The 19,587-nt window shown below is 42.0% G+C and overlaps 1 protein-coding gene across 1 annotated transcript in view; it reads right to left on the bottom strand.

Moving 5' to 3' along the window:
* Positions 1-16,935, bottom strand: part of MAML1 (mastermind like transcriptional coactivator 1) — a 57,873-nt gene extending 40,938 nt beyond the window's left edge. The window contains exon 1 of the mRNA XM_075542108.1: positions 16,343-16,935. Coding sequence (XP_075398223.1) covers positions 16,343-16,633 — 291 coding nt within the window. The 5' untranslated portion in view covers positions 16,634-16,935. The remainder of the gene's footprint in view (positions 1-16,342) is intronic.
* Between the last annotated feature and the right edge of the window lie 2,652 nt (positions 16,936-19,587).

Consider the following 19,587-nt stretch of genomic DNA (forward strand, 5'->3'; position numbering starts at 1 on the left):
AGTTCATATACATATAATTATAAGGTGCTTCAAAAAGTTCATGGAAAAATAGAATAAAAAGAAAATGAAAGTTCCCATGAATTTTTAATGCATCTCCTATGTGCATGTGTTGTGTGCCTGCAATATACACACAAAGGAGCTTTGAAAAATCCATGGAAAAAACTTAAAAGATAATTTTTCTATGGTTTGAAGCCTCCTCATATGTTACGTTCTATTGACTCAATTCCAACTCATAGCAACTCTACGTAGAGCAGAACAATACATTTCCCAGTCTTGCTATGTCCGGACAACTGTTACTATGTTGAGCCCATCGTTGCAATCACTGCATCTTTTAACCTCATTGAGGGCCTCTCTTGTTTGCTGACCATCTACTTTACAAACTGGTCTCCCAATAATATACTCTCAAAGTAGATTAGATGGAGTCTCCTCTAAGGAACATTCTAGCTATACTTTGTCCAAGACAGATGTTTGTTCTTCTGGAAGCTCATAATTATTCAGTATATTTTGGCAACACCATAATTCGAATGCATCAACTCTTGTTCATTCTTTCTTATTAGTTGTCCAGCTTTTCCAGAAAAATGAGGTTTGGGTCAGATGTACTTTGACCTCAAAGTGACTTCTTTGTTTTGTAAGAACTGGTTAGAGGTCTTTTGCAGATTTGCCTAATGCAATACATAATTTGATTTCTTGATTGCTGATCCAAGTAAATGAAAGCCTTGGCCACTTCAATTTTTTTCTGTTTATCATGATGTTTATCTGGTCCAAAAGACTTTTGTTTCCTTTTATTAAAGTATAATCCAGTCTTTGATCTTTATATCAGTCAGTGTTTCACATCTACTTCAATTTCAGGTGGCAAAACAAGGCTGTTAATAAGTCCTCCTCAATTGTGATGCCTTGTTCTTCATATAGTCCAATGTACCAGGTAATCTGCTCAACATATAGACTTGAGAAAGTAGGGGGAAAGGATGAATCCTGATGTACAACACTCCAGTTATTAAGCCACCCGGAATCACCTTGTTCTTTTTTATTGTTTCTTGGTCTACGTGTAGGTTCCACATGAACACAATGGAAAAGTTCAGGAATTCCCAGGTTTCACAATGTGATCCATAGTTTATGATCTATACAGTTTGTGTTAGTCTGGGTAGACTACAGAAATAAATCCATAGACACTCATATGTGTATAGGAAAGAACTTTATATACAACAGCAACTGAATATTGAGAATATAAAGAAACCATTCCAGCCCAGTCCAGATCAAGTCCATAAGTCTGATAATAGCCCATATGTCTGATACCAATCTATAAAGTCCTCTTCAGACTCACAAAACACATGCAATGACGCCGAATGCAGGAAGATCACAGGCCAGTGAGTGGTAATTCTTGTGGAACATCACTGCTATAACTAAATGGTTTCCTTTCCTTTATACTTAATTATATGAGCAATTTTTTTCAGGGCTTAAATGTATAAAAAATATAAAATTGAGAACTATTTCATTTTGGCAACAAGCAATATTTGTGATTATATGAATAACCAAGATCCATGAAGGTTCTGGCTGTTGGGTCTGACCCACATTGTACATCTCTGCATGAAAAGATGGCAGAGCAGGCCCCCAAGTTTGTTCTGTTTGTATGCCTAAGTAACATTCATTGATCACCTATTGCAGAAGCAGTTTTCAGGAAATTGTAACCGATCATAAACTTTTACGTAAGTAGAGAATAGACAGTGCAGGAACATCCACATAGGAAATAGGAAACTCTCCTGATTATCGAGGGGAAAATTGCATGAAGATGCATGATATCCCTATGAATCACATTGCCCACCTTATTACCAAGAAGATTTTGTCACATTTGATTATATAGTATGCCTGGATAAAATCCACCTATGTGAGCTGTCTAAAAAAGGTAATCAAGTTAAAAACTACATACCTAAAATTGACCTGCTTAGAAGCTATAGTCCATAACTTATTAGGGAAGATCCCTATAAGGGAATGACTCTGATTCTGAAATTGTGTCTTAGGTGTTACAAGGCACTTTTGGAGAAGGCGAGCTAAAGCCCATTCACTGCAGCTACAGGCCAACCGTGATAAGCACCTTCCCAGCGATGCTCTACTTTATCAGTCAGCACATACGTTAAAGTGTAGGAATGCTCCATAGCTCAAAGTTGCAGCAGAGCTACTTCAGTTGACCTACTGTTTCTTGAAAAATAATTGTAGATGGAAATTAGTTGTGATTGGCAGAAGAAAAAAATTATTCAGAGTTTATGGGGTATATTAAATCTTCTCAAAAGAGTTGAACCATCCACCTTACTCTAGTTAGAAACAAAGCAGTAAAACAAAATTGAAAATTTTGTGCATGTTTTGCAGCAGGGTTATTTTCTAAAAACTGCCCTCACTTGAAAATGCTTAATTATGATAATAATGAAATAAAACATCATTTTAGGGTCCAGGCCAATTACAACTTTTAAATAGTTTGTTATCCATCTCCAATAAATGACATGGATATGTTAATGAAGGATGAGCATCCCTCCTTGCCTGTAAACTACCTCTCTCTTTTAAATCGTTTTATTAGGGGCTCATACAACTCTTATCACAATCCATACATACATCAATTGTGTAAAGCACATCTGTACATTCATTGCCCTCATCATTCTCAAAACATTTGCTCTCCACTTAAGCCCCTGGCATCAGGTTCTTAATTTTTTACCCTTCCTCTCTGCTCCACCCTCCCTCATGAACCCGATAAATTATAAATTATTATTTTGTCATATCTTGCACTGTCCGACATTTCCCTTCACCCACTTTTCTGTTGTCTGTCCCCCATGGAGGAGGTCACATGCAGATCCTTCTAATCTGTTCCCTCTTTTCAACCTACCTTCCCACCACCCTCCAGTATCGCCACTCTCACCACTGGTCCTGAAGGGATCGTCTGTCCTGGATTCCCTGTGTTTCCAGTTCCTATCTGTACCAGTGTACATCCTCTGGTCTTGGCAGACTTGCAAGGTAGAATTGGGATCATAATAGTGGGGTGGGAGGAAGCCTTTAGGAATCAGAGGAAAGTTGTATTTTTCATCATTGCTACATCGCACCCTGACTGGTTTGTCTCCTCTCCAGAACCTTCTTTAAGGGGATGTCCAATGGGCTTTGGGTCTCCACTCTGTACCGCCCCCCTCATTCACTATGCTAAGATTTTCTGTTCTGATGATACCTAATACCTCATCCCTTTGACACCTCATGATCACACAGGCTGGTGTGCTTCTTCCATGTGGGCTTTGTTGCTTCTGAGCTAGATGGCTGCTTGTTTAGCCTTCAAGCCTTTAAGACCCCAGACGCTATATCTTTTGATAGCTGGGCAACATCAGCTTTCTTTACCACATTTTCTTATGCATCTGCTTTGTCTTCAGCGATAGTATCATGGAGGTGAGCACACAATTATATGATTTTTTGTTCTATGATGCCTGATACTGATCCCTTTGGCACCTCATGATCACACAGGCTGGTGTGCTTCTTCTGTGTGGACTTTGCTGCTTCTGAGCTAGATGGCTGCTTGTTTACCTTCAAACCTTTAAGACCCCAGATGCTATATCTTTTGATAGCTGGGCACCATCCGCTTTCTTCACCACATTTGCTTATTCACCTGTTTTGTCTTCAGTGGTTGTGTCGGGAAAGTGAGCATCATAAAATGCCAATTTAATAGAAGAAAGTATTCTTGCATTGAGGGAGTACTTGAGTGGAGACCCAATGTCCTTCTGCTACCTTAGTACTAAACCTATAAATATATGCACATAGATCTATTACCCCATCTCATATATAAATATATTCGCATATGTATATGTCTTTATCTAGACCTCTATAAATACCTTTTGCCTCCCAGCTCTTTCCTCTACTTCCTCTGACTTTCCTCCTGTCCCTCTATCATACGCAATCTCCACCAGGGTTTCAGCAATTTCTCTTGGTTACATTACCTTTGATCTGCCCTACCAGGCCTCCCACACCCTACTCACCAACAATTTGGATCACTTGTTGTTCCCTTGTCCCTGGGTTTGTTAACACCACTACCACCCCCCCATCCCACCTCCCCCTCTCCCATGACCCTCTGGAACTGTCGGTCCCTTTGTTTTCTCCTCCAGATTATTCATCCAGCCTATTTTACTTAGACAGACCTGCCCTCTCATCGTTTTATCCCAGGGCCTTTTATTGACTAACATTCCCCAACCATAGGCTTCCACAGTCTAGATGACATATATTTTAATTTACACACACTCAGTGTACACTTTTATGTTAAAACAATAGGTAAAGATTATGGAAATCTTTTGTACCTTTCACACTTAATTTTTGTCTAATTTATTTCCTTAGGAAGTCAGCTTAATTGCTCCTATTTGAATCACTTTCCCTCTGAAAGCTTAGTTGTATTGAACAGACGTTGAATGCTATTTAATCTTATGTTCACTTTGACAAACATGTGTTTTTTATATGCACACAGGGTTATCCCAAATGTCAAATAAATAAATGGGGGGTGGGGGACACCTAAAAAAGTTGGGAGAGTTCAATTCTTTCTGTGCTTTGAGATCACTGTAATCGCAAAATCATTTAATAAATAGGTAAAGATTGTTTTCAGAATACACTGGAGAATATAAAAACATAAAATAACCACATCCATTCTCCTTAAAAAAGCAATTTCCAATTTGTAGTTTTACTTAATAATTACTGATGAAAACATATACTGTGCACTTGTTGTATGCTAAATTACTATATAATTTATTAAAATAAGAAATATATTACAAACAGAGCCTTTAAATGCTATATGTATTTCTTAGCGAATACTGTTGTTTTTAAAAAGCACACATACACACAAGCTTAGGCCTTTATGGTAAATATAAATGAAAGAGCTTTATATTTCAATGTTAAGATTTATTTTCATTGCATATTTCATGACAGTTCAAGACTTATGGATATGTTAAAATTATATAATTTGTAATAAACTGATTAAAACAAAACAAAATTATATAAAAATGAGTTGATCTGGGAAAATTCATTATAAATTAAGTATCAGTAAAAAGTCAAAATAAATAAAATTAAATGGAACATTCAAACTAATAAACAATTAAAAGTTTCAAAAAATAAGTAACCCTATGTAGATTCCTGGAGAAAAATGATTTAATTTGTTAAAGAACAGTATTCTTTAAATGTCTGATGAAAGATAATATATCACTAAGGTATTCCAATTCACGGGCTTGATTTTTAATGAAGTAATGATTTCATTTTTAAATGTTAATATTTATAGTTCTCTACGTTACATTCCTCACAACTATCTATAGCATTCTTGCCATTATCTTTTCTTTTTAATGGAGTTGACCTATACCAATTAAACACAGCATTTACAAGACTATTACCTAAATTTCTATTTCATATATTTCACTTAATAAAGTTACAGTAAGTTAGCACAATTTGTCGAAACAAATGCATTATAAATTTTGATAACCAACTTTTAAGATGAAAAGTTTTAGATATCAATTTAAATTATGAAGGGTTTACAGTGTTTCAAAATTATTTCGTTCAATCATCCAGCATTAGACGGATCCCAGTCTTTTCATCTCTTACCTTTCCAGTTTCACCACCTGGCCTCTGGCACTATAAGTCCCAAATTCAAACAACCATTGTCACAATTTTGTGCTTTTGCCTCAATAGACTTAAACTCCTGTTAAATGTGCCTCAATAAGAACTCAAGCCCTCACGCATAGCATTATAGTAAAGGTTCAAAAATATCTTTAAAATAGTAAACTATGCTTGAAGGTAAACAAACGGCCATCTAGCTGAGAAGCAACAAAGCCCACATGGAAGAAGCACACCAGCCTGTGCAATCACGAGGTGTTGAGGGGATCAGGTATCAGGCATCATCAGAACAAAAAAAATCATATAATTGTGGATGGGGGGGGGGGGGAGTGTGGAGTGGAGACCCAAAGCCCATTTGTAGGCCACTGGGTCACAGAAGGGTCTTGGGGAGGAGACGAGCCAGTCAGGGTGCAATGAAACATACAATTTTCCTCTAGTTCCTAAATGCTCCCCCCCCCCCACTATCATGATCCCAATTCTACCTTACAAATCTGACTGGACCAGAGGAGGTACACTGGTACAGATAGGAACTGGAAACACAGGGAATCCAGTGCAGATGATCATTTCAGGACCAGTGGTGTGAGTGGCAATACTGGGAGGGTAGAAGGAAGGTGGGTTAGAAAGGGGGAACTGATTACAAGGATCTACATATAACTTCCTCCCTGGGGGATGGACAACAGAAAAGTGGGTGAAGGGAAATGTCGGACAGTATAAGATATGACAAAATAATCATTTGTAAATTATCAAGGGTTCATGAGGTAGGGGGAGCGGGGAGGGAGGGGGGGGAAATGAGGAGCTGATGCCAGGGGCTTAGGTGGAGAGAAAATTGTTTTGAGAATGATGAGGGCAATGAATATACAAATGTGATTTACACAATTGATGTATGTATGCATTGTGATGAGTTATATGAGCCCCTAATAAAACGATTAAAAAATAGTAAACCATTTGAGTAATTTAGCCCAGTGTCTTTCATATTTGTTCCACTCAAGAAGTCTTTTAACTGCCCACCGTGTTCCCCAATGCCCCCTAGAGGAGCCCTGGTGGGGCCATGTTTAAAGTTTGGTTGCTAGATGAAAGGTCTGTGTTTTCCCGCTGAAGAAAAGACCTAGCAATCTGCTCCCATGGAGAGTTCAGTCTAGGAACAGTTCTGCGGTCACACTGGGCTGCTATGAGTTGGAACCCACTCGAGAGCACACCACAAGAATAGCCTTTGGAGGGAATCATTGATGTTAACACCGTTAACTGGCAGGTGGGAGGATGAATTAACCCAATGGCAACTTGGAAAAAAGGCCTGGAAAGCTACTTCTGAAAAAGTGGTCACTGAAAGCCCTGTGGAGCACAATTTCACTCTACAAACGCCATCAACATGAGTCAAAATCAATTCCACAGCAACTGGTATACATTTGTAATACCCTTTTGGGGAAAATGGCTGGAAAAATATCTCAAGGTGCATCTTGAGGTCTTTCAAACTTCATTCAAGAAGTACCTCACCTCAATCTTCCCACAGCCTTTGTAGCCTTTAGCACTGGCCTTGCAAGCAGCGTTTTCATTTTCACCCTCATTCTGCCTGGCTCTAAGCAGGAGCTCAAAGTTGGTTCAAACAATGACTAACTAGGTACGAAATAAAGAGAGTAGCTATCTCCCGGGATAACCCCTGAGTTTCTACTGTATAAATGGACTTAGAAGGGATTCAAGATTTGGTAGGAAAGAGGGGACTCCATTTTGGATAAATGAGAAGTGAACATGGAAATGTCCAGTAGACAGTTGGAAACAAGGACCTAAGCCTTGGGAAGAGAGCTGGTTTGGGAAATCTTATCTGAGATGACAGTTAAAATCACGAAAAATCCAATGACTTTACCCAGGGAAAAAAGCAAGATGAAAAACTAAAGGGAACACTAGTATTTCAAAAGTACATGTGTCTCAAACCAAAAGCCCGGATCCTCTTCTGTCTCTCTCTTGCCCCCTACCCACATCTAATCCATGTAGTCCAACACCATCACCTCTGCCTTCACAAGTTACCCAGAATCCCTCTCCTTTCTATCTCCACTTGCATCCAGTTCCAGCCCCACCCAGCCTCTCACGGGAACTAGACCACTTGGGAATGTATCTTTTGTACTTTCACCCACACAAGCTCATGTCTCCTCTACTTAGTATTCAGAAAGACCTCTAAAAGTACATCAGGCCACCTCCTGCCTCTACTTTAACATCCCACTATTACTTCCACTGTAATTCAATCTGGCCCTTGCTTACCTACATCCTACACCAGCTGCCTTCTTGCCACACTCACACTGGTGTCTGGGTTTCATGCAACTTATCACGATTCTTGCCTCTGAGACTTTGTGTGGTGCTTTTAACTGGGATGCTCTGAGACTTACCTGACTGAAAGGCTCTTGTCATTCACCCTTAAGGTTGTCTTGTCGAAAGCTGGTATCAGTCCAATGATTAGCATATACTGTTTTAATTTCCTTATTTTTAACTGAAATTTGAATTAAATTATTTTAACTTTAATCAACACAATTTATTTTCTTTTGGCATAAGAATAGGGAAGGGATCTAGTTTGTCATCCTCCCCGATGTATCCAAGTGCCTACAATACTCTATGGCCCACAGTAAACATTAAAATATTTACAGCACGAATGAATGTTAAGAATGAATGGACGCAGCCATCTAAGATCCAGAACAAAATCATAACCAATGTGAATGGGTGGGTGGGTGACGTGGAGAGCCAAAGCCCATCTGTACACAATTGGACATCCCCCCTCACAAAAGGGTCACAGGGAAGAGAGGAGCCAGTCAGGGTGCAGTACAGCACTAATGAAACACAACTTTCCTCTCGCTCTTTGGTGCTTCCTTTCCTTCAATATCAAGACCTCAACTCTACCTTACAAATCGGATTAGACCAGAGCATGCACACTGCTACTGATAAGAGCCCGCAACACAGGGAGCCCAGGATCGATAAACCCCACAGGGCCAAGAATGAGAGTAGATACCAAGAGGATAAGGGGAAGGTGGGGGAGAAATGGGGGAATCGATCACAAGGATCAACATAAAACCCCCTCCCAGGGGGACAAGCAATAGAAAAGTGGGTGAGAAGCGACAGAGGACGATGTAAGATTAAAAAAAACCCTCTATAACTTATCAAGGGTTCATGTGGGAGGGAGGGCAGGAGATGGAGGGGAAAAATGAGGAGCTGATATCAGGGGCTCAAGTAGAAAAAAAAGCTTTGAAAAAGACGGCAGCATATGTACAAATGTGCTTGACACAATGGATGAATGTATAGATGGTGATAAGAGATATAAGAGCCCCAATAAAAGTATTAAAACAAAAAGAAGGAATGGATGAAAAGGCAACTAAAAAAAGAAGAGAAGGAAACTGAGAAGCACTGAAGTTGGAAAGATGCTAACAGAAGCTAACAGAGGCGTCTTCAGGAGGAGGACATCAAGAAAAACAAAGACTAAGATGCCACTGTATGTGACAGTTACATCCTTACAGTCCTTTGAGGGGGCAATTCTGGAAGAAATACAGGCAGATTACAACGAGCTAGAACAGGGTCAGCAAACTGGAGACAAGAGCCAATTCTTCCTCACAACAATTTAAAAAGGATTCGAGAGCCAAAATGTATTTTTGCAAATAAGCGATATCATTATCTGAATAAGATCCTTTAAAACTGTTCACTTTTACTTCAGAACCAACCACATGTATATATGAAAAGAGATGCATATGACTCTGAGCCTCAGTTTTCTGACCCCTGGGCTTGATGATTAAATGGGAAATTGCAGTGGAAAGGGCAAAAGGAGGGTCAAGTATAAAACAGAAGGGTAGGGAGATGGTGAAAAAAATTTGACTTGTGTAGGGAATGGTTATTCATTTTCAAGGTGATGGGAAGGATCCAGTGGGAAAGGAGATTTTGCAAATAAAGAGGGAGCTAGTACAAGGTCCCAGATATTCTGAAGAAGGGAAAGGGAACTAATCCATGTTAGTGTTTACATATATACACAAAAATATAAGGGCAAATCTATTCTACTTGATTATAGTACAGTATCTGTTTTATGTTCAGAAATATCTTTTCCCTGGAAATAAATTAAGTGTTTTATTTAAGCTTATTATCTCTACATGGATCAAGAAGCAGTTGTGTGAACAGAATAGGGGAATATTTCATGGTTTAAAACCAGGAAAGGTGTGCATCAAGTGTATCCTCTCACCATATGTATTCAGTCTGCATGCTGAGCAAATAATCAGAGAAGTTGGATTATATGAATGCAGCATGAGGATCAGAGAAAGGTTTATTGACAACCTGCAATATGCAGATGACACAACTTTGCTTGCTGAAAGTGAGGAGGAATTGAAGCATCTACTGATGAGAGTCAAGGGTTGTAGTTTGCAGTCTGGATTACAATACAACTCAATGTAGGGAAGACCTAAATCCTCACAACCAGACCAATAGGTTAAATCATGATTAATGGAGAAAAAGTTCAAATTGTCAAGGATTTTGTCTTGCTTGGATCTACAATCAGGGCTCAAGGAAACAGCAATCAAGAGATAAAAGATGTACTTTATAACTCTGTTGCACAAAACCTCTTTACAGTATTGAAGAGCAAGGATGTTACTTTGAGGATTAAGGTTTGCCTGACTCAAGTCAAGATATTCCTCAATTGCATCATGTGCATGCCAAAGTTTGAAAATAAATACGGAAGCTTTTGAATTTGAATTGTGGTGGAGAGGAAATATTTGAAAGTACCATTGACTGCTAAAAGGACAAACAGATTTATAAGGTAAGAAGTAAGGTCTGAGTGCTCCTTTGAGTCATAGATGACAAGACTTCATTTTACATTCTCTGGACATGTTCAGGAGAGATCAATCCCTGGAGGAAAGACATCATGTTTGATAAAATGAAAGGACAGTGAAAAAGAGGAAGGCCCTGAATGAGATAGATTGACATCAATGAGCTCAGGCATTGGAACAATTGTGAGGATGGCACAGTACCATGCAGTATTTTGTTTGTTCTGTTGTACATAGGGTGATTATGAGTTGGAGCCAACTCAAGGCCACCTAACAACATTATCTACAAGGAATGCTTCCAAGTTCTTCATATAAAATCACTACCAATTTAAATGAGGATATGCAAGCTATTTAAAGACTGCTTTTTTTTAAGACAAGGATCATTGCACAAAATAAAAAATAAAAAATAAAAATAAAAAAATCACTACCAAAATTTTGCATCTGGACCCTTCCTTGTTCTTATGAGCCCCAGTGGTGCAGTCGGTTGTGTTGGGCTACTAGGCAAAATGGAAAAGATGAGGCAATCTGCTTCTATATAGATTTACAGCCCCAGAAACTCTGAAGCAAGTCTACTCCCTCCTCCAGGGTCACTACGAGTCTGAATCAACGTGAAGACAGTGGGTTTAGGTTTTTGTTAGAAGGTACATGCTGGGGTATTTGGGGACAAAGAGCTATGATGGGTGCAGTCTGCTCTTAGGAGGTTCAGAGAAGAAAATACTGACAGAAAGGTAAAGGGAGGGGGTAAAGTGAGCAAATGATACTAAAGCTAACAATGAGAGGTGAAGGGTACACAGGTGCTTTGTATTATGGGTACAACTTTCCTGTGAGTTTGAAATTACTTCCCAATAAGAGATTTTTTAGAAAGAAAAATTGTGTTCACCTAAGGTGCTGTTAAGGGCGCCTTGGTGGCACATAGTAGTTGTGAGTTGGGCTGTTACTGCTCTGCAGGTGAAAGACAAGACTTTCTACTCCTGTAAAGAGTTCAGTCTTGGGAACTCATAGGGGCAGTTCTACTCTGTCCAGTAGGATCACTGTAAGTCAGTATCGACTTAATGGCAGTGATTTTTGGAAGGTGCTGTCATGGAGCCCTGGCGGCATAGTGGCGATATACGATGGGTAAGCTTAGTTGTTTGAAAAAGTTGAGGCTATCTGTTTCCATAAAGATGTACAGCCTCAGAAAACCTATACAGGGTGGCTCTGAGTTGGGATTGACTTGATGGCTGGATTGACTGGAAGAACAAGTGGGTTCTTGAGTTTTTTAAGTAGGAAAACAACGATGAATGCTTGGCACACGACTGCCAATTTTCTTTGTCAACTTAGTCAAACAAGATAGTTTATAAAAATCATGAACTGCATCCTGGTACAGTGAGTAGTAATTGCGGTCCTAAAAACTCGTGAGTGGCCATCTAAGATACATCTTGACAGTGGTAAGACAACAAAACGTAACTGAAAGAGCAGAGAGCAAGTCTACACAAAACCCTTAGAACAGAAGAAATAGATGGTGTACAGTTAGTTACCAGCATGGAGCGTTCTGACCTGGGCACAGTAGTTGGCCCGAGAGAACAGTAGAAAAATATGGAGAGCACAAATTCATATTTAAAAAAACAAAGCCAAAAAAGAACAGCAGTGAATGGAGGACTTCCTGAGACCATTGCACTGAGATAATCTTTAAACCTCAAACCAAGTCCTACCCCACTGAGATCATCTTTAAAAAAACCAAAACAAAAAAAAAACATTTTGGGGGGGCTCTTATAACAACCCATACATCAATTGTATCACGCACATTTGTATCATTAATTTTCTAGACATTTATTTTTCCTTTGGGTCTTTGGTGTCAGCTCCTCTTTTCCCCCCTGGGATCATCTTTTGGTGAATTAGCAGAGTGGCACACAAAAGAAAAGATACTACCCATGAGACCCATGCCCTACTTTAAAACCATCAGCACAAGACCAAAATGTCCACCATTACTTAAAGGCAATGAGCAAATAAAAGGACAGGGAAACTAGAGTACAGGAAAGGGAACAAACTGAACACAAAGAGAAGTTGACACATTGTGATAAATGTAACTAACAGTACAGAATAATGTATACGGAGATTGTCCAATGGAAACTATCTTGTATAAACTTTCACCTAACACTCAATAAACTATTATGTAACAAGAAAGCTGATGGTGCTAGCTATCAAAAGACATAGCTTAAAGACTTGCAGGTAAACAGGCGCCCATGTAACTTAGAAGCAACAAAGCCCACATGGAAGAAGCACACCAGCTTGTAAGATCATGAGGTGTAGAAGGGATCAGGTATCAGGCATCAAAGAACTAAAAAATCAAATCATTGTGTGCACACCTTTCCGATACAATTGCTGAAGAGAAATGGGTGTATAACCAAAAGTGAAGAAAGCTGATGATGCCCGGCCATCAAAAGATATATCATCTGAGGTCTTAAAGACTTGAAGGTAAACAAGCGGCCATCTAGCTCAGAAGCAACATAGCCCACATGGAAGAAGCACACCTACATGTGGGTAAAAGGCATCAAAGAACAAAAAAAAAAAATCAAATCATCGTGAATGAGTGAGAATACAGATTGGGGACCCAAGATCCATCTGTAGGCAACTGGACATCCCCTTACAGAAGGGTTACGGGGAGAAGAACCAGTCAGGGTGTAGTGTAGCAATGATAAACATACAACTTACCTTTAGTTCCTAAATCCCCCCCCCCCCATCATGATCCCAATTCTTTTTTTTTTTTAACATTTTATTAGGGGCCCATACAACTCTTATCACAATCCATACATATACATACAAAGAATGTACAGCTGTGCTTTATACAATTGATGTATGTATATGTATGGATTGTGATAAGAGTTGTATGAGCCCCTAATAAAATGTTTTTAAAGAAAATAAAGTGAACTCTGAAAAAAAAAAAAAGTAACCATGACTGACAACTTCTCTCCATCTGTCTACATAAAGATGTGCTCTTGAAGCTGAAATTATAATCAAAGACTCTCAGAACTGAATGAGCCACTAAAATTGAAAATGCCATTGTTTTCTTTGCGATACTCTTCCGATGCTACATCCTCATTCCCAGGCCGAGGCGCTCGGCCAGAATAACTTGTGAGGGTAAATGAAAAGGGTCACTCGTCCTCTTAGAGAAAAGAGCAAACTTTTAACACTCAAGTCTACGCTCATGGACTACGAGTCATAGTTATTATATCATTAAAGATAACATGGACTATTGGATTAGCTGTGAAACACAGAGAACAAATGACAAATCAGATTGTAGTTCTAACACACGTAGAACTGATTTTTCTCCAAAACATACCATTTATTCTGAGTATCTCGGGATGAAATAAAAAGTCACACAGGCTATAAAGTCTAATTTTAAACAGGCATTTAATCAATCCCATGTAACTGCTTGGAGCTGCGGTGATGCTGTCAGGTGAGCAGAGGACTGCTAGCCAAGATCTGTGGTTCATCCCCACCAGGCACTCTTCAGATCAAAGATGAGGTTGGCGGTTCCAGTGAAGGTGTCTCAGACACAGTTAACAGGGTTGCTATGAGTTGGAACTGACTTCAACGGCAGTGAGTTTGGTTTGTTTTTGAAGTGTTTGCTTACTAATCAAAAGGTTGGCAGTTAGAATCTACCCCAAGGCACCTCCGAAGAAAGTTGTAGTGATTTAAAAATTTTTTTTCTCTTTTCTTCTTTTGATTAAAAAATTTTTTTAAATAGAAATATTATGTCTTAAATGGGACATAGATTATCTGGATGAGGGAGACCACTAGCACAAGGTCATAATGGTGTCCAAGAACTTGATGGGATACATAGCTTTAAAAAGGGCATGGGATGTCAAAGGAGACTACCACATAAGCAGGTACCAGTAGGACTCCAGGGGCAAGATAGGACCATGGTAGTGATCTACTCTGCAAGGTCACAGTCACTGCAAACCCTATGGGGTACAGACAGATGTACTACTAAACCCATAGAATCGCCAAGAGTTGGCAGCCACTGGTTTGGTTTTAACATACATTGAGTGTTCAAGCAACCTGAGGATCTCTCGTGGTATGGTGAGTTAAACTGTTGGGCTGATAACCACAAAGTCAGCAGATTGAAACCACCCACTGTTCTGCAGAAGAAAGATGAGGCTTTCTACTCCCAGAAAAGTCTCAGAAACCAACAGGTGCGCCAGTCCACCTTGACCCATAGGGTCACTATGAATCTGAATTGACTCGATGGCATTGCATTTTTTAAAATGAGTTTTCAAGACAACTACATGTGTGTAAAACTAAGCGTTTCAAGAGCTTTCCTTACCAACCTTAAGTGGAATGGCCATCACAACTCCTGCAGGCTTATCCTTAAACTAAAAGTTGTTAGTACAGGTGGCTCGTAAAGTTAGTCACTTTGCTTTCTGAGGCTGGATATTAGAAGCGTAATGGAGTAAAACATTTACCACACTAATATGACCAACTCCACAGTCATGCTGTGTACTCGAGTGAAGGGCCCCTCCATGCTTACACGAGCGTAGTCTAGTGGGAAGACCATTAACTATGCATTAAAAGTAAATGCCAGAGAATACGGTTGCTAAATATTCTGATAAAAGAGAGATTAACTGTTACAGGATGGGGCGATCGGAAGAAAATTTTAAGAGGAGAAAGGAAATTAGTAGAACTTGGAAGGAAGGCAGAACTGGGGAGAAGGGGGTCTTGTAGGTAGCTTTTCTGTTTATGGAATATTTTCACATTCACACCTATTTCTCTTGAGTCTTGTAAGAATCCTGGGGGTTAAGAGGTGGCCAAACATAACCCCTGGTTAACAGGCTGAGAAAAGCTGAAGACGAAAACTTGGCCAATAGCTACAATAAGCAATAAAACCTGTGCTTGAACACACATACTCAGTCTTCTAGTCCTGTAGTCCGGGCTAGTGAGGCAAGAATGAGGAAAACAATGCAACCAGAGCAAAGACCTGTGGAGGGACATGGAGAGACGGGTTAGGCCAGATTGGCCTGGGCAGTCAAGAGTTGGAAGGTCATCCCTTCAAGCAATCTTTTTTCTTTTTTTTTAAAGCAGTACGATGGTGGCGCATTCGGTACAGAACTTTCTGAGAGGAAAGAAGGAAGAGGCTTTCCACAGAAAGACTCTAGACTGGGTTGAGGTGAGGACTGCAACTACCCAGATAAGAGCTATTAATTAACGTGTCAAGTAGAAAACACAGAGAGCAAACTAGAATGAACACAGGCGCCTGAACTATACGTTACCAGAAAAAAGAGCAAAAACTGTATTTTTTTGCGGCCCCTTTAAAAAAATGTTTCTAAAATCTCTACCCCCCAAAGCTCCCAATTTGTCAAGTCGATAAGGCAAAAGGTATAATGATTTGCCAATGAACCAATAGCTCCAGACATTTTCAATACCTTAGAAACGGAAATTGTCAGCAACACGGTGGGAGGCACGAGCTTACAACTTTCCGGGTCTCCTAAGATTTCCAAAGATTTCGCCTTTGCCATTCAGAACCGTAAACTCAAGACCACTTTGCTCCCACATTGAATGAAGCCCGGACCCTCCTTCCAGCACTGGATTTTGAAAAGCGCAAGGGCCCCAATAACCATCGGAATCAACTGTGATCATCAATGCCGTGCTACGACAACCCCATTACAGGCACATCTAACGAGGTCTGTCCCCAAGTCAAGTCCCCACATGTTTGGTCACACGCCCGGGCGACGAAGGATTCCGCTGGCCTCCAGCAGCCTTCACCGAGGGCTAGACGTCAATCCTGACGGCAACGTTGTCTCAGGGCGAAGCCACGGCGCCAGTTCCCGAGATGACCAGAAGCCCCGCCGGCCGCCCCCCGCCTGCCCCGCCGCACTCTCCCCCCTCGGCTGGAGCGGTCGCGGCGCTCCGGGAAGTTCCGGGGCGTCAGACGCGGCACACCGACACCTGCCCGCCCGCTCCCCGGCCGCCCTACTCACCGCGACGGGGCGGCCGTGCTCGGGACCGTCGGCGGCGTCCAGGCGCGGGGCCGGGGCGGACGACTGCCGGTGCTTGCCGGCGCGCTTGGCCTTGGCCTGGATGCAGCGCTGGTGCAGGGCGAAGGTGTGCTGTCGCTCGAGCTCCAGGCGCTCAGGTGAGACGGCCTCGTAGCGGGCCTCGCAGGTGCTGTGGTGGCGCCGGCAGAGCTCGATGCGCCGGCGGAGGCGCTCCATGACCGCGCTGTGCCGCGGCAGCGCGAACTCCGCCATGGGGCAGGGGGGCAGCACCATGGGCCGCAGGCTGGGCGGGCCGGGCCCGGGGCCGAGCCTCTCCGGGCCGGCTGGCAATGCGGGCTCCGCTCCCGCCGGCGGCCCCTCTCCGCCTCACGGCCGCGCCATCGCCCCGCGGGCCGCGGAGCGGGTTCTCGCTGCGACGCGAGGCGGCGGATCTTCTTCCTGCCCCGCTCGGCCACCCTCGGGCCGGCGCACACAGCCCGACTCAGGCCTGGGCCTGTCCCCGCCGCCCCGGCCCCATTGTTTTCCGCACCGCCGCCGTCGCCATCTTAAAATTGTTTTCGGCTCTCTCGGAAGAGGGCGGAACCTCGGCCAGCGGCCTCGTGCGTCACGGCTGAAGAGCAGGGGCCCCGACCAATCAGAGGCAAGAGCCGGCCAGGCGCGGGTGGGCGAGCTGCGCACGTAGGCAGGGCGCGTAGGCTCCCGGGCGGTATTTAAAAGGAACTTCGCGAGGGCGGAGGGGCCCCGGGGGCGGGCCTCGTGCGGGAGACGTCGGAGGGCGGAGACCGGGGCTCTCCGAACACCGCCCCCAGCGCGGGCCCTTCCGGGTGCATCGAGGTAAGCGGGCAGGCCGGGGCTGCGGGGAGGCGGCCGGCCCAGACGCTGGCCTAGCCGCGTAGCGTTTCATTCCCCATTCTTCGCTCCAGCTCCCTTTAAGTTCGATTTTGATAAGCTCAAGGGAGCCATTTCCATGTCAGCATGTAATCCTTTGAACGCATTCCTTACATTTATAATCGCCCAGAGTAATTGGTCAAGTAAGCTCTCAAAACTGCTCCTGCGTTATTGCCAACACAGTGACCCTGTCGGACCGGGGAGAACTGCCCCTGTGCGTTGGCGAGAACTTCAATCTTTACAGGAACAGAAAGCCTTTTCTTCCGGTCTGCAACAGTGAGAGGTCCCCTCAAGCCGGTTCTGGCTCATGCATGCACAACAGACCCCTAAGTACAGCAGAAGGAAACACCGCCCGTGGTGCGCCATCCTCACAATTGTTCAGATTGAGCGCGCTGTCAGTCCATCTTGTCCATGGCCTTCCTCTTTTTCCCTGCCCCTCTACTTCACCAAGCATGCCCTTTTCCAGGGACTGGTTTCTCCAAACAGAAAATGGAATGTGATTGCCTCCTTTATAATCAGACCAGAACTGGATTGGATGGTGCCTGGTAACTATTACTGAACATTTGATTAAAGATTCCAATCAAGACAGAAAAAGCAGTGAAATTTCAAATTTTCATGGGCTCTATAGACTCATGCACCATGGATTCCGAAGAACCTTTAAAAGCTTGTCCTAAGACCGTCCCTAACTTAACGCTTAAAGTGTCCCCTGAATGGTTCTTAAAACCAAAAATAGTTTTGATTAGTAAAAATGTCTGCCTTAAGCACGATGCATTTTCAATCTATATGGGATCAAAGGAGCTCTGGTTGTGCATTGGACATAACCCACAAGGGCAGCAGCCCCAAACCACCAGCTACTCTAAGGAAGATTAGATTTTCTACTATTGATGCGAATGAGGGGGGTTGGAGACCCAAATCCCATCGGTAGACAACTGGACATCCCCTCACAGAAGGGATGATTCAACCAGGGTGTAGCAGAGCACCGACAAAACACATGCTACTAGGTCTTGAATGCTTACCCCCCACCATCATGACCTAGTTATACCTTACAAATCCGACTAGAGTACATGGTACATGGTAGATAAGAGCTCTCAGCACATGGAATCCAGGATAAATCCCAGGTACAGTAATGGGAGTAGGGATACCATGAGGGTAGGGAGGTGGTCAGGGAGAGGGAACAGATCACAAGCTTGGATATACAAACTTACCCCAGGGAGACGAATAATAGAAATGTAGATGAAGGCAACAGATGGTATAAGATATGAAATAATACATAATTGATCGAGGGGAGGGGAAGGGAGTAGCTGATACCGAGGGCTCAAGTAGAAAGAAAATGTTTTAGAAATGAGGGCAACAACATATATACAAGTGTGTTTAATATAAATGAATTACGGATTGTTACTAAAATCTGTTAAGAGCCCAAAATGATTTTTTAAAGCTAGCATCTTAAAAATCCACAGGGGACAGTTCTACCTTGTCTATAGGGTCACTATGTGTCAAAATTGACTTGATTGGCTGAGTTTGTGGTTTGGATAAGGGATCTGTTAACAGCAACCCCAGAGATTAGTTAGAAACCTTAATGGAGGAGGAACTAAAGAAAGCTAGAATGGTTGCAAAGCTCGAAACATGTCAATGTTACTGAATTGTACTGACGTACGTTTTTGTCAGTATATAGTAAGGTTTTGGAAAAGCATTTTATTGGTGGCTCGTACAACTCATCACAATCCATACATCATTTTCAAATCATTTTCTACTTGAGCTTTTCATCTTCCTCTCCCTCTGCCCACCTTAAGTTTTTTTAAAAGACACTGCATAATGCTTGTACAATTCTTGATATGATTGAACCATTGAACTGTATATGTGGATTAGGTGCTAATAAAAATGTAAAAAGGGAAAAAGACACTTCATTCACTAACAGGTGACTGGACGGTACCTTTAGAAGATCTCTATTAAATTGAGGACAGTTAGTTCGTGCTCTCTTAGTTCTTATCTAGTAGGTGAAGGGGACTGGAGGGCATTAGCACCTTGACTGCTTCTAGGTAAATCACCGAGGTGCCAGAAAGAAAGAGTCTGCCACAGAGACACCACCATCAGTAACATAAACCTGGTACACTTTCTACCAGGACTGACCCATCCACTAGTCACAACACCCAAGGGTCTGCAATACTTTTAAGGACTCATCAGTTTTATTTTATTAAAGTCAGAAGACCAAAAAAAAAAAAAGAAAACTTTAAGGATCAAATACCATTTTTATACAAATACAATCAATAAATACCATTTTTAATATTTCTAAGGAGGTAGTGGCACACCACCCACTGCCATGGAGTCAATTTTTATTCACA

Source organism: Tenrec ecaudatus, chromosome 2, assembly GCF_050624435.1.
Source record: "Tenrec ecaudatus isolate mTenEca1 chromosome 2, mTenEca1.hap1, whole genome shotgun sequence".
Classification (NCBI taxonomy): domain Eukaryota; kingdom Metazoa; phylum Chordata; class Mammalia; order Afrosoricida; family Tenrecidae; genus Tenrec; species Tenrec ecaudatus.